The 14,668-nt window shown below is 42.4% G+C and overlaps 2 protein-coding genes and 1 pseudogene across 3 annotated transcripts in view; 1 reads left to right on the top strand and 2 right to left on the bottom strand.

Annotated features, from left to right (window-relative positions):
* Positions 1–2,552: 2,552 nt before the first annotated feature.
* LOC149974349 (methionine-R-sulfoxide reductase B1-A-like) lies at positions 2,553–4,641 on the bottom strand (annotated as a pseudogene). The gene is made up of 4 exons (XR_016489231.1): positions 4,473–4,641; positions 4,034–4,176; positions 3,753–3,870; positions 2,553–3,548 (listed from the first exon to the last, which is right to left on the bottom strand). The product of XR_016489231.1 is annotated as a methionine-R-sulfoxide reductase B1-A-like (transcript).
* A 225-nt stretch (positions 4,642–4,866) lies between these two features.
* Positions 4,867–6,428, bottom strand: LOC110499181 (neuralized-like protein 2). Its single transcript, XM_021576139.3, is given in 3 exon segments — positions 4,867–5,228; positions 5,363–5,652; positions 5,654–6,428. Coding segments are annotated over 3 exon segments (924 nt in total). The 5' UTR covers positions 6,172–6,428; the 3' UTR covers positions 4,867–5,112.
* Positions 6,429–7,909: 1,481 nt separating this feature from the next.
* Positions 7,910–14,668, top strand: part of LOC149974348 (testis-expressed protein 2-like) — a 23,762-nt gene continuing 17,003 nt past the window's right edge. Inside the window, exon 1 of the mRNA XM_090211875.1 lies at positions 7,910–8,488. The gene's annotated coding sequence lies outside the window, so the exon portion shown is untranslated. The remainder of the gene's footprint in view (positions 8,489–14,668) is intronic.

Genomic DNA, 14,668 nt, shown 5'->3' with positions numbered 1-14,668 from the left:
ATGAGCCCTGGCCAACCTTGCTCCTCTGATCCCTGACCTACTGGGTGAGCAGACTTCTATTCCAGCCCAGCAATAGCACACGTGATTATCAACTCATTAGATTTTGTAGCAAAGCTCAGTCATGTGGATGAATGGAGACAAGGAATAAAGTATGTTTGTCACCAGAGCGGTTTAAAACATGTTGTGACGTTTAACTTTCCCAGCATAATCCACTGTTAATTTCATGAAAAATGAATCGCAGGCCGTCGGTCACACTTGATGACTATGACTATAACTTTAACTATCCTACCGATCCTTGACTTCGCCGATGTCATTTACAAAATAGCCTCCAACACTCTACTCAGCAAACTGGATGCAGTCTATCTCAGTGTCATCCGTTTTGTCACCAAAGCCCCATATACCCCCGACCACTGCGACCTGCATGCTCTCATCGGCTGGCCCTCGCTACATATTCATCGCCTAACCCACTGGCTCCAGGTCATCTATAAGTCTTTTCTAGGTAAAGCTCCGCCTTATCTCAGCTCACTGGTCACCATAGCAACACCCACCCATAGCACGCACTCCAGCAGGTATATCTCACTGGTCATCCCCAAAGCCAACACCTGCTTTGGCCGCCTTTCCTTCCAGTTCTGTGCTGCCAATGACTGGAACGAATTGCAAAAATAGTTGGAGACTTAATAAGTTGGAGACTTAATATCTCTCTCAATAACTTTAAGCATCAGCTATCTGAACAGCGTACGGCTGCAGCTGTACACAGCCGATCTGTAAATAGCCCATCCAACTACCTCATCCCCATATAGTTTTTTATTTTTTTGCTGCTTTGCACACCAGTATTTCTACTTGCACATCATCATCTGCACATCTATCACTCCAGTGTTCATTTGCTCAATTGTAATTACTTTGCTACTATGGCCTAGTTATTTCCTTACCTCCTTACTCCATTTGCACACACTGTATATAGATTTTTCTATTGTGTTATTGACTGTACTTTTGTTTATTCCATGTCCATGTTCCATTCCATATTGTCGCACTGCTTTGCTTTATCTTGGCCAGGTCTCAGTTATAGATGAGAACATGTTATCAACTGGCCTACCTGGTTAAATAAAGGTGAAATAAATAGAAGGAAAAAAAATGTAATAACTTGAAAACTAACACTTGAAACTAGCATAAGCAATAACTACCTGGACGGAAAACAATGAAGCCCACACACACAGCACCCGTTCTACGGGCGTGTGGGGGAGGGTTCTTGAAATGTAATATCTAATCAAAATCTTGCCGCTGGGAGTCAGCGGATACATCTAATTATTGTAATCTATTTTTGAATATTCAATGAGGGTTGTTGACGTCAATGGCGAGAGATGCTACTAGCCTCATTTTATGAATATGTATAGTTACCTCGAGACAAGTCTGATATAAAGTGTTTTTCTCAAAGTTGCTGGGATGTCTTGTGTCGTACTTATATCAGTACACTCATAACAACTTAAGCATGACGGAACTTCTATTAGATCAAATAAACCTCAAGTATTAGCCAAATTCAACACTCATTGACCTCCATGCAAACACACCTTGCTTGGTGGGCGAAACAACAAAAAAACGCCACCTGCTGGAGGGAAACAGATTGTCTTCCTCTTCTTTTCTGACTACAATGACAACAGCCAGGTCAGACAGTTTAACTCTAATGGAGTTGAGATCATATGTTGGTTTTCAAAGGGCGTAACTGAGGGATACGTAGGTCAAAATGTATGCATTTATACTCATGTTTAGGTCTACAGTGTGTTGATTATATATGTTTAAAAATGTCTGAACTCTGCTTTGTTTTAATGGGCTCTAGTACACTCTCTTAAACATTTAGTCATACAGTAAATGTTCACTACAAGGATCAACCTTTTTAAAGAAAATAAGCATTACACTTGTGGTGAAATCCACAAAAACACACAGCAGCTCCCTCAAGACAGATACAGCAGAGTAGGAACTGCTTCAGAAACATGTCAAGAGTGAGTATGTGATGCGTAAGAGGGCAGTGTGTCTGTCAGTAGTGCTGGTACAGTAAATGATACCCCTCTGAGTCTAGCTGGTCTGCAGGGCCACTCCTTCCCCCACAGGGTCCGTCTGTGCCACTGCCCACAGAATGACTTCAAGCTGGGGCACAGAGAAAGAGATCAACCCTGGCCCCTTGGTACATAATCAAATAACTAAAAGGCAGCTTGCTGCCAAAATGTTGGTGACACACTATACACTGCATCACGAAGACGTTAAACACAGTACGGTGTATAATGTTCAGCTACATTTTTTGTGAAAACGATCTACACCTCAAGTTCCACCAACCTAAATCTGGCCAATTCAGGTGAGTGTTTTCCTTACTTTAAAATACTCCTTTCCCACAACCAGGCATGCAAAATCTGATGCGCCAAGCTGGGGGGTGCTTTCAGTAGGCTCATTTACAGAGATAGCCCCTCCAGCTGGACATGAATTGCAAATGTCTATTACCTCAATTCGAATGGATTTCTCAATTTCTGAATAAATAATGAGAGACAATGTAACAGAGGCAATGGTTTTAGTAAACTATAGTAATTTATTGTTATCAATATAATAGAATCATGACCGATAAACAAAGCATCTGCATTTCATCAGTGCAATTGTATTAATACCAGAAAAATCATTGTTTATTCCATTTGCATTGCCAGTTAGAACATGTATTAATTAAAAGAATGTCATGGGAATCACACAACAGAAGACTCCAAGTCATAAATGACATACGAGATCATATAAATAATAAGCAATCATGCTAGTCAATTCAAGTATGCCATTTCACATGGCTCAATGTGCAAATATACTGTAGCAATGTTAAATCACAAATGGTCCATACAACCCGAAATTCAGCTAATTGTTCAATATTTATCTACATAATATAAGGAAGTGATATTTCAATGAGTAGTATACATGTACATCAAATGCATAGATGTGATAGCAAGCCTGCGTATGTCTTTGGCTAAATTGCAGTGAGAGTTTTTTTCAAGAACATGACACCTTTGCACCAACTGTGTCCCCTCCTTACAGAATACATGGTAAGTATATTCAAATAAATAATCAAATAACTAAAATACAACAAAAAAAAACTCTAATTGCTTCACATGCTTGAACTGCTACAAAGCAATGGACTGCAGCTTAGCATAAAAAGCATATAATCCACCATAGGCTTATATCTTAACGTAACCTATATCTTAACGTAACCTATATCTTAATGTAACCTATATCTTAAAGATGAACTAGATCTGCATGCTTATTATAAGAGGTTTTCAAGGAATGCCTTTAGATCTGTGATGCACTGAAAAACACTACCACGTCTATAGAACAACTATCTTGGGGGAAAATAATGTTTCTCTAGAGTGTCCCTGTATTCCAGGCTGGTCATAGAGTCATCAGTGTACAGGGTGTCCCTCCTGGGCCTTGTTCCTGTCCACGTCACATACTGACCAGTCCCTTACACAGGGCTGTGATGTGAGGCTACAGCTACCTGCTTGGGCTCCTCAACTCGACTTACTGTTTGTCTGGAGCAAGGTGAGGAGAGTGAAGAGAAAGAGAGAGAGGAGAGTGCATTTCAGTACACACTCAAATAGAAAAGCAAATGTGAGTCAAAATATGGACGTTTTTATTTTGACAAAGGCAAATCCTCATTCAACTAGGTTCATATTAACACAACTACACATAAACCAAACAGTTCTTTTTTTCTGATTGGTATTTCGGCACGTTACCTTTATTTGGGACAAACTTGAGCGAGTTGCTGAATATTCAGAATCGTGAGATACCTTCCTCCGGACCGTCGTTGACAAACTCATGGCCTAGTCCGTTACCACACTTCCCACAAAGCACCTGGACACCATTACCACAACATTACACGATTGAGGTAAGAAGAGACACTGATTTTGGGGAAAACAATCCCATTAAAGGCCAACTCTGATATTTACAGCTAAATATCGGGGTTTAGAGGCACAATCTGGGACATTCATGTAAATCTCTAGGAGAGTCAGCCTACCTTGAAGGCTGTGAGTGACTCCATCATCTTGGTGACACTGTCCTCTTTGATGGTCTCAGTGAAGGCAGGCCACGGGGAGGAGTGGAGGAACTTAGACCTGCTGGAGAACAGCGGGTTGTTGCACTGAGAACACACATACATACCTAGAGAGAGAACCAGGTAGAGGGGTGTAGAGGGTTACGTCATCATTAAGGAAAGATACACATTATGTACGTAACAAGATATTTATATTGCATTATAATACATGTAATGGCTATTTTAGATGTAGTGAGGTTTTTATACAAACCTTGTATAACACATAAGAGTAGTAGCCTAACCTGCAGCTTATATAACTGATTAATTAGCCTGTAGTAACGGTTCAGTCGTATTTAATCCTGAAACAAGAGCAAGTTACAACACCAATCAAAGCAAAAATGTGCTTAATCTCATAAATACTCACCTGGTTTGAAATGGTCTTTATAGACCTCGCCATCAAAAAATGAGCAAAAAGACATTCTGAATGTAAAGGAAGAACACTATTTGTGGAGATGAGCTTTGACAGCGCCACTTAAATAGACTGCCAGCACAGAATGGATCGGGCTACAAGATAAGCTTCCGCACATGTGACCAAGTTGTATTATGCAAGCTCTGCCCACGGTTCAAATCTTGACCACTAGATGTCAGTGTTGGACAAACAGTGAGACAACAAGTGACTCTTGGAGAAAGTCCTGACGAAGCAAGTGAGTTACAAGAAGCCTAAGTAAGTGATACATCTAAAATACTTTTCGGGACACACGAACAGCGGACACAAATAACTGTATGGTAGATATAGGAGGAAAATAGATCATAAGAAGTTGATGTCATCCATTTATTTACCAGTTTTCCAAAAAGGCATCTCTGACAGACAAAAAATAATAGGTCAATCATTAATTAAAAACATAACTGGTAAGAGACCAGGGAGTCATTGTAAAGAAGATCTCAAAAATATAAACACATTAAGTACATTTATCATTTCTGAAATGCATAAACCGCTTGGATCTTAAGTTCGGCTCTCGTGAGAAGCTTCTTCAGGAGGTGCTCAGTCCAAAGTGCGCTGTCTGTCACTCATACTTGCAGTAGTGTTTGAGTCTCTCAGGCAGTTCCAGCCAGTCCAGAGCCATCCTGTGGACTATGTTTTTCTGGATGCACTTTCTACACAGAGTCTGCAGGGAGGAAACTGAAGCAAGGGATGAGAAAAGAAAGAGAGAAAAGCCTTGTTAAAACTAATTAATAGAAACTACAACGACCTCAATCTGAAATACTTGTATGTGTGTATTGTATATGTTTTGGTTTCATTCACTTGACACTTACATCCATATTCCACCTGGACAATGCGAACTTGCTTTGTAGCAGAGTAAACATCAACCACAGCAAACAAAGGCTGAAGCATTGGGATGCCCTTAGCTGATGCACCCATATCCTCTCCGTTAATGACAACATGCATGTCCGCCAGGCCCTGTCCTTTGGGCACATACAGCACTCCTATCCGACTACGTCTGGCAGTGGGGGGGAGGGCATTGGTCTTGTACAGGTCATCCAAGATGTGGCTGTAGCGTCCGGGTCGACTCCGACCAACCAGCTTGTCCATGGGGATTTTAACTTTCAATGTGCAGGTGGGAGTCTGTGAAGAACGTCTTGGGTTTGGGATTAATCGCTTCTTCTTCCACATCACCACCCCCGAGCCTAGGTAGCCTCCTACCTCCCTCTTCCCTACCATCCCCTAACCTATGACCCCCGGCCAACCCTCCATCTCCTGCCCCCTCTCCCTCAGGCGCCACAGCCTCCTCCTCCACCACCCGGTTGTGGTTTCGTGTGATAGCAAACACCCAGCTGTCCCCCAGGTCCATGAGGTCCGGCAGGGAGTACTCAGGCACCGTTTCGAAGGTCAGAGGGTCTCTGGCGGTCAGCCCGATCCGCAGGTGGCCACACCAGCCCAGCTCCTTCTCCTCGATCTCCACCAGGAAGATCTCCCCAGGACTCAGCGGCTCTCTGCTGAAGCACACCCCGTTGGCAAAGCTTTCCACTCGGGTAGCCTGGGTCCCCGTAGGGTCTAGCCGCACGTTGGTTCCATGGATATGGTGGAATTCCTGAAACTGGTCAAGAAAAGCTAAAGGTTCCATGTCACAAAGTGACTTGGTGGACTGGATACAGCTGCTTCAGTGGAAATGATATGCCTAAAGAGTAGGCCTGTTGCCTGTGGATCTGAATCAAATAATACACTCCCAACCGAAACCATACAAAAGGTGTACAGTGGCCCTCTATCCAAAGCTCTTACGGTGTCTTCCTTATTTTGAGTAGAGTTGGTAGTAAATGCATGGTCATTGTGCAGACACACACTCTCATACACACAACTACCCCTTAGCCTAGTGCCTATCTGTTGGCTACTCAGGGAAGTTTCTGGTGCCATGGAGAGGGCTATTTTTGAACAGCTGCATATGTCAACAGATGGCAAGGTATGCAAGGGGAGACCCATAAACACACACATGGATGGATGGGGAGTGGTTAGTTAGAGAACCCCCTGGGCCCAAGTGCTCATTTAATTTCACTATAGAATGTGCACAGTATTATACAGTAGTCTAATTATCATAATGCCTATATGCCAGATAAGACCATGGATCTACAGTATTATGTTATTAAGTCTAAAGTTGGAACAACATTGTCTGAATACAATTTGTAGACAAATCAGTCATTAGGCCAATATACTACAATATAGAGTTGTCTAATTGCTGTATGATAATACCTAATTATCATAGTATCGTATGTTAATAAATTAATATGTTGCTAGATGTACTATCTGATATCAGGTTTCTAAATATAGTCAGTGCAAATGTATTCTTATGTAAATCAGTCATTATAATGATATATTAATGTCCCCCTCAGAATAAATGTGTCTTTCCTCATTTATATCATGGACCTCTGAAGAAGCCAATTGGACCATGTCTGCGTCCCAAATGGCACCCTATTCCCTACATAGTACACTGCTTTTGAGCCCTGGCAGAAAGTAGTGCACTATATAGGGAGAAGGCTGACATTTAAGATGCAGATCGTGTCTATATGGGACTTGAAAGAGATGACTCTGCTTGATGTAGATTATGTATTCAGTATGTTGGCTCTGCTCCCATGGTAAGAAAAAAACATCAGTGACATCAGTGTTGTGTTAGAGGAGAGGGATGAACGGTCGTTGAGAATAGCTACAACAAGAACTGTTCCTTTGGGCAGAGAAAGGTATCCTCTAGTAGGGGGTTATCCTAGAGAGAGGGGAATGAGAGAGAAGAGAGAGAGAGCGGAAGAGAAGAAGAGAGAAAGCAGGAGAGAAAGAGCGAGAGGGAGAGAGGCAAAGAGAGAGAGGGAGAGAGAGATGGTAGAAAGAGAGGAGGAGGAGGAGGGGGGGGGGGGTATTCCCCAGCTGCAGCAGTGAGTCTGAACACTATGCCCTGTTCCTTGTCATTTCCAGAGCTTTCTGTATCTAGGCCAAGATAGATGGAGTGCCCTATTCATTATTTTCTCCCTTTCCCCTGCTTTCATAAGTGTTCTCCTGCTCCAGGCCAGAGAGCTGACTCCTGCTCATTTTATCTATAGGACAAGTTAATAAAGGTTTCTATAGAATGGGGTTGAGAGCATTGTCATAGCATCCATGGCCTGTGAAAAATAGACAACATGTGATTGTATATTTTTTTTTATTGGCTTGCTTGTGTGAAATAAGATATTGGCCATTTCATATGTGGTTTCACAATTGTTTGAATTTATGTAAGAAAGCTAAACCTTCTATAAAAAAGAGAGGTAGGCTTTAGAAGCAACACCAACTGAGCATCTCTGTTTCACTCTAGGTGTGTGTGCGTGTGTGTGTGAGAGTGAGAACGTTCGGAGAGAGTGTGTTGAGGCTGGATTATTTCATCTGGATTAAAGTGCACTGCGGCCATGGTTTTTATAATCAGATTGGTGAGAGGAGCTCTAGAGCTTCTGCTGATGATGCTGGAAGCGCGTGTCTTATCTAGAACAGAGTCCGCAAATGGGAGGTGTGCACGAGCGCAGCGTGTGGTGGAACTAGAGTCACACTATATTTTCTATTAAAAGATCAGTGGGCAGCGCACCTTTCTCTTTTTAATAGACAGTCACTACACATCACTGAACACGAACAACCGTCAATTATTCTTACTGCGGTCCGCCGTGAAGAATTAACATTGTTGATACAAGTGGGCGCAGCAAACCAGGCTTGTGATGTGACAAGCGCGCACTATGAGCATTTCGCAGGACATCTCTCTAGGTCGCATTTGACAACCTTGACACACCGTTATTTTGGAGAATAAAAACTATCGAATTGTAAATCGTATTGTCAAGTTAATCGTGGAGACTGGAGTCGCTTCTCGATGTGTCAGTGATAATTGAACAATACAGAAGAAGTGGTGTGGTTTGTGTCCATGCTGCAGCGATAACCAGGTAAATTGAATTCAGTTTTGGTACTTGATATTATTGCTTTTTAATTGAATATGTTTTGGAGCCTCGAAATATTTAATTTCAAGTTCAAATACTTTAAGGGTAACTGTCAACCCCAATTGCAGCCTTTGCCCAACCCCTTCAAAATGTACATTTGACCCGGACACAAACACAACATCTCAGGTGAAAAGTTGTGGTTGGGAGGAATTGCTAATAAATATTAATTTCGTTGGTGGGTGAACGTAGATGTACCTGTCCCAAAACTTTCTCAGTAGACATACTTAGCAGAAATCCACTGACACGCTCTGATAATAACATTGTGTGCGTCGCGAGCAAAAGACCCCCTGGACAGTTAGCTCACAGTGGTAAGGCGCCGAGTTCCTGACATCTGTTGCCACTTGAGGTCTACATTCGAATCCCTAATGGGGTATAAAATACACATTTGAAATGTAGACTCACATGTATTGTGTTGGGAAGAAAAGTGTAATCATCACCTTGAAAATTAAGATTAGGGGCTCAATCCAACCTGCATTGCAGTATTTACAAGGTAGCTCTTTTTCCAATGGTCAAATTAACTCACAGATTGGCCCAGTGTCGTTAAGGTTTTCCTGGGGAAGCCTGACATTGTAAATCAGAATTTGTTCTGAACTGACTTCCCTCATCAAATTACCTATCTGGTTTTTGATTTTAAAAAATGTACTCTTTAAGAACTATTAAAACATAAACATAAACCTATTTCTTGAAATGCTTTATTTAATTGAATGTCATAACAACATGTCAGCAACGTTTTGCCTTTTGTCTCTAGACAGAGCATCATTTATAACCATAACTGATCACCATTTATTTATACCATACATGTATCAATGAGCTCACTAGTCATTATCCTGTACCACTTCCAGTTTATTTGGAAGATATCTATAGGCCTACTGCTGTCACTCATCTCTCTCAGTGATGTTTGCATAAAGCAAACAAAGTCATCATGCATAAACACGTTTCCAGATTCCAAACATATCCGTTATTATTTTTGTCCATAATCCTCCTAGCATGATTTGTCTGACTTTACAGTGAAAGCCTGCATTATGGTTAATCCGGTTCTCTGGCACTGTCCCCCTGTCTGATCAGACTCAGACTGATCAGACTCAGAGAGATGTATTGACACTGCATGGTCTGAGAGGAGAGCAGCAGTAGGAACAGACCTGCCTGCTTGTCTGTCTGTTTGTCTGTCTGGCTTGGTCTGTGCAGTAATTCTCTGGTTGCGATGGAGAATATTGACTTGCCCTAGGAGGAGTAGAGTAACAGTCATCCTCCATAACTCCTATATAGACAGAATGAAATCTCAGATTAACAGGGCAAATACTAGCTGCTGCCTCTGAAGTTTTCCTCTAGAGCCTGTATTGAATAGTACAGTACACATGAGATTTGGAATCAATTTTATGTCGAATTTTACTTTTATTGAGGGGTCAATAATAGAAATAGAAACAATAGAAAATCCACGTACTACTGAAACTGGTAAACTAGTTCGTAATCATTTGTTTTGTTCTATACTGCCAGTGTGCACCAGCATAATGCCGCACTTTGCATGTGCCACTGACTGGATGTACTCCTTCTTGCTCTTTACATCACGCGCCGAGTTGGCACGTCAAATCCTCATCATTGTGTGTCATGCAGTTGACAGGATCAGAGGCATTATATTAGCCAAGCCATGGTTGAGCCTGTCTAGGATAATGCTGATTGATAGATAATGCTGCGGTGTTTCATAACCATGGACGCTGCCCGAATGGCACCCATTTTAGTAATATATAGGGCAGAGTCCTACAGGGCCTTCAGAAACTATTCACACCCCTTGACTTTTCCCACATTTTGTTGTGTGACAGCCTGAATTTAAAATGTCACTGGCCTACACACAATACCCCATAATGTCAAAGTGGAATCATGTTTAGACCTTTTTACAAATTAATAATATATCAAAAGCTGAAATGTCTTGAGTCAATAAGTATTCAAAATCAAATTAATTGTATTTATCACATACAACTGGTGTAGACTATACAGTGAAATGCTTGCTTGCGAACCTTTTCCAACGATGCAGAGTTGATCAAATAATAATACACAATAAAATAGTAACTAACACATTAAATTAAATTAAATACACAAGAATGGAGGTACAGTATATACAAGGAGTACCAGATCACAGTGCAGAGGTACTTGAGGTAGATATGTACATGAAGGCAGGGTAAAGTGACTAGGCATCCGGATAGATAATAATAAGAGTTAAATAAAGAACAGTCTAGCAACAGCAAATGATGAGTGTAAAAGTGTATGTATGTGTGTTTGTGTTGTCTCGGTATGCGTGTGTGTGTGTAGTATTTGTGAATGTGTGAGTTACTGTGTATATGGTGTGTATATATAGTCTAGTGAGTGTGCGTAGGGTCAGTGCAAGATAGAGTCAGTGCAGACAGTAGGGTACCATTAATGAACTATTTAGTAGTCTTATGGCTCGGGGGTAGAAGCTGTCTCGGAGCCTGGTGGTCCGAGATCCAATGCTCTGGTACCATTTGCAGGACGGTAGCAGAGTGAACAGTCTATGACTTGGGTGGCTGGAGTTTTTGCAATTTTTTGTGCCTTCCCAAGACACCAGCTAATATAGAGGTCCTAGATGGCAGGGAGCTCGGCCCCAGTGATGTACTGGGCTGTCCGCTCCACCCTTTGTAGCTCTTTGCGGTCAAGGTCGGGGCAATTGCCATACCAAGCGGTGATGCAACCAGTCAGGATGCTCTCGATGGTGCAGCTGTAGAACCTTTTGAGGATCTGAGGGCCCATGCCAAATAATTTCAGTCTCCTGAGGGGGAGGGGGAAGAGGCGCTGCCATGCCCTCTTTACGACTGTGCAGGTTAATGTGGACCATGTTAAGCTCCACAGCAGCCTCGTCGATGTTGATGGGGGACTGCTGTCCCCTTTTTCTCCTATGATACACAATCAGCTCCTCGGTGAGGGAGAGGTTGTTGTCCTGGCACCACACTGCTAAGTCTCTGACCTCCTCCCTGTAGGCTGACTCATCGCCGTCTGTGATCAGGCATACAACCATCATGTCATCAGCAAAGTCGATGATGGTGTTGGAGTCGTGCACTGCCACGCAGTCGTGGGTTAACAGGGAGTACAGGAGGGGACTAAGCACACACCCTTGAGGGGCCCCCATGTTGAGGGTCAGCGTGGCGGAGGTGTTGTTGCCTACCCTCATCATCTAGGGGTGGCCCGTCACAAAGTCCAGGATCCACTTGCAGAGAGAGGGGTTCAGTCCCAGGGTCCCTAGCGAGGTGATGAGCTTGGAGGGGTCTATGGTGTTGAACGCTGAGCTGTAGTCTATAAACAGCATTCTCACATAGCTATTTCCCCTCTTGTCCAGGTGGGAGAGGGCAGTGTGAAGTGCAATTGAGATTGTGTCATCTGTAGATCTGTTGGGGCGGTCTGCAAATTGGTGTGGGTCTAGGGTGTCTCGGGTGATGATGTTGATATGTGTCATGACCAGCCTTTCGAAGCACTTCATAACCCCTTTGTTATGGCAAGCCTAAATGAGTTATGGCAAGCCTAAATGAGTTATGGCAAGCCTAAATGAGTTATGGTAAGCCTAAATTAGTTATGGCAAGCCTAAATGAGTTATGGCAAGCCTAAATGAGTTATGGTAAGCCTAAATTAGTTATGGCAAGCCTAAATGAGTTATGGCAAGCCTAAATGAGTTATGGCAAGCCTAAATTAGTTATGGCAAGCCTAAATTGTGCTTAACAAGTCACATAATAAGTTGCATGTGTGCAATAACAGTATTTAACATGATTTTTTAATAACTCCCTCATCTCTGTACGCCACACGTCATATTAGTTATCAGTCGAGCAGTGAATTTCATACACAAATTCAACCACAGAGAACAGGGAGGTTTTCCAATGCCTCACTAAGAATAGCACCTATTGGTAGATGGGTAAACTATAAAATACATAGAATATTCCTTTGAGAATGGTGACATTATTAATTACACAAATTCACCTTTCAGCAGGACAATAACCTAAAACACAAGGCCATATACAGTGCATTTTGAAGGTTTTCAGACCCCTCGACTTTTTCCAAATTTTGTTACGTTACAGACTTATTCTAAAATGGATTAAATAAATAAAAATCTCATCAATCTACACACAATACCCCATAATAACAAAGTGAAAACAGGTTTTTAGAAATGTTTGCAAATGTATAAATTTTTTTGAAACAAAAATACATTATTAAGTAATCAGACCCTTTGCTATGAGACTCGAAATTGAGCTCAGATGCATCCTGTTTCCATTGATCATCCTTGAGATGTTCCTACAACTTGATTGTAGTCCACCTGTGGTAAATTCAAATGATTGGACATGATTTGGAAAGGCACACACCTGTCTATCTAAGGTCCCAGAGTTGACAGTGCATGTCAGAGCAAAAACCAAGCCACGAGTTTGAAGGAATCGTCCGTAGAGCTCCGAGACAGGATTGTGTCAAGGCACAGATCTGCGGAAGGGTATCAACACATTTCTGCAGCATTGAAGGTCCACAAGAACACAGTGTCACCATCCTTCTTAAATAGAAGAAGTTTGGAACCACCAAGACTCTTCCTAGAGCTGGCCACCCGACCAAACTGAGCAATCAGCATTGAATCTAATCAAGATATAGTAGTGAATTTTGAATTTTTCTTCCACTTTGACATTACAGAGTATTTTGTGTAGATTGTTGACAAAAAAATTACAATTAAATCCATTTTAATCTCACATTGTAACACAACAAAATGTGGAAAGGGTCATGAATACTTTCTGAAGGCACTGTATGGGCTCTGGTCAAAAGTAGTGCACTATAAAGGAAATAGGGTGCTATTTGGGATGCAGACATGTCTGTCACAGTACAGTGATGCAGACATGTCTGTCACAGTACAGTGATGCCACTGGTTTAGGCCATAGATTTCTACAGACTGAGGAAAGGGCTTTATTCTCAGAATATCTGGTAACGCTTTATTTGGGTAGATGCTCTACAGACTATCAGTAACATTTCAACTAACTATCTACTGACCCTAGCCCTAACTCTACATTTAACCCTTATCCTAAGCCTAAATTGAACCCTTACCGTAATCCTAGTCCTAACACTAAACTTAACCCTTACCCTAACCCTTATTCTAACCCTCACCCAAACTGTAACCTTAGCAAGCCGTTACTTATCAACAGATAGTTGGTTGTTAGTATGACCATCTGTAGAGCTTGTTTGTGTGTGTGTTTGTGTGTGTGTTTGTGTGTGTGCACTCATGCACCTGTGTCTATTTCTACTATTCATGTAAATGCACTGTGCACCCATTCACCCTGCAGAACTTGCCTTCTATCCCCCTGTCCCCAGGCTGAGAGGCAGGTCTAATGCTGTCTGCGACTCTGTGACTCTAATATCTGATGGCTCTCCAGCCCATTTTGGCTGAAGGGATTACAGAGAATCTGCCGCCAGATGCTGTAGAATTTGTGCCATAGCATCATAATGCAGTTACATAACCAACCACAGATGGTGGAGTTTAACTCACAGAGTAATTGACCTAGTCTGCATCTGAAATGGTATCTTATTCCCTGTCTATACATTACATGACTGAAGGTATGTGGACACCTGCTCGTCGAACATCTCACAATTGGACGTGGGCCTTGGTCCGGGAGGTGACCGGGAGGTCACTCTGACGGAGAGGACAACCAGGTCACTCTTCTAGAAGGACAACCATCTCTGCAGCACTCCAACAATCAGACTTTTATGGTAGAGTGGCCAGATGGAAGCCACTCCTCAGTAAAAGGCACATGCTTGTAGTTTGCCAAAAGGCACCTAAAGGACTATCAGACCATGAGAAACAAGATTCTCTGGTCTGAAGAAACCAAGGTTGAACTCTTTGTCCTGAATGCCAAGCGTCACGTCTGGAGGAAACATGGCAGCATCATGCTATGGGGATGTTTTAAAGCTGGAGGGACTGGGAGACTAGTCAGGATCGAGGGAAAGATGAACGGAGCGAAGTACAGAGATCCTTGATGAAAACCTGCTCCAGAGCGCTCAGGACCTCAGACTGTGACAAAGGTTCACCTTCCAACAGGACAACGACCCTAAGCACACAGCCAAGAGAATGCAGGAGTCAGGACAAGTCGTTGAAGATCCTTG

This window comes from Oncorhynchus mykiss, chromosome 20, assembly GCF_057628025.1.
Source record: "Oncorhynchus mykiss isolate SJ-2025 chromosome 20, ASM5762802v1, whole genome shotgun sequence".
Lineage (NCBI taxonomy): Eukaryota > Metazoa > Chordata > Actinopteri > Salmoniformes > Salmonidae > Oncorhynchus > Oncorhynchus mykiss.
Note: the sequence above shows the minus strand (reverse complement) of the source record. Positions and strands in the feature narration are given on the sequence as shown.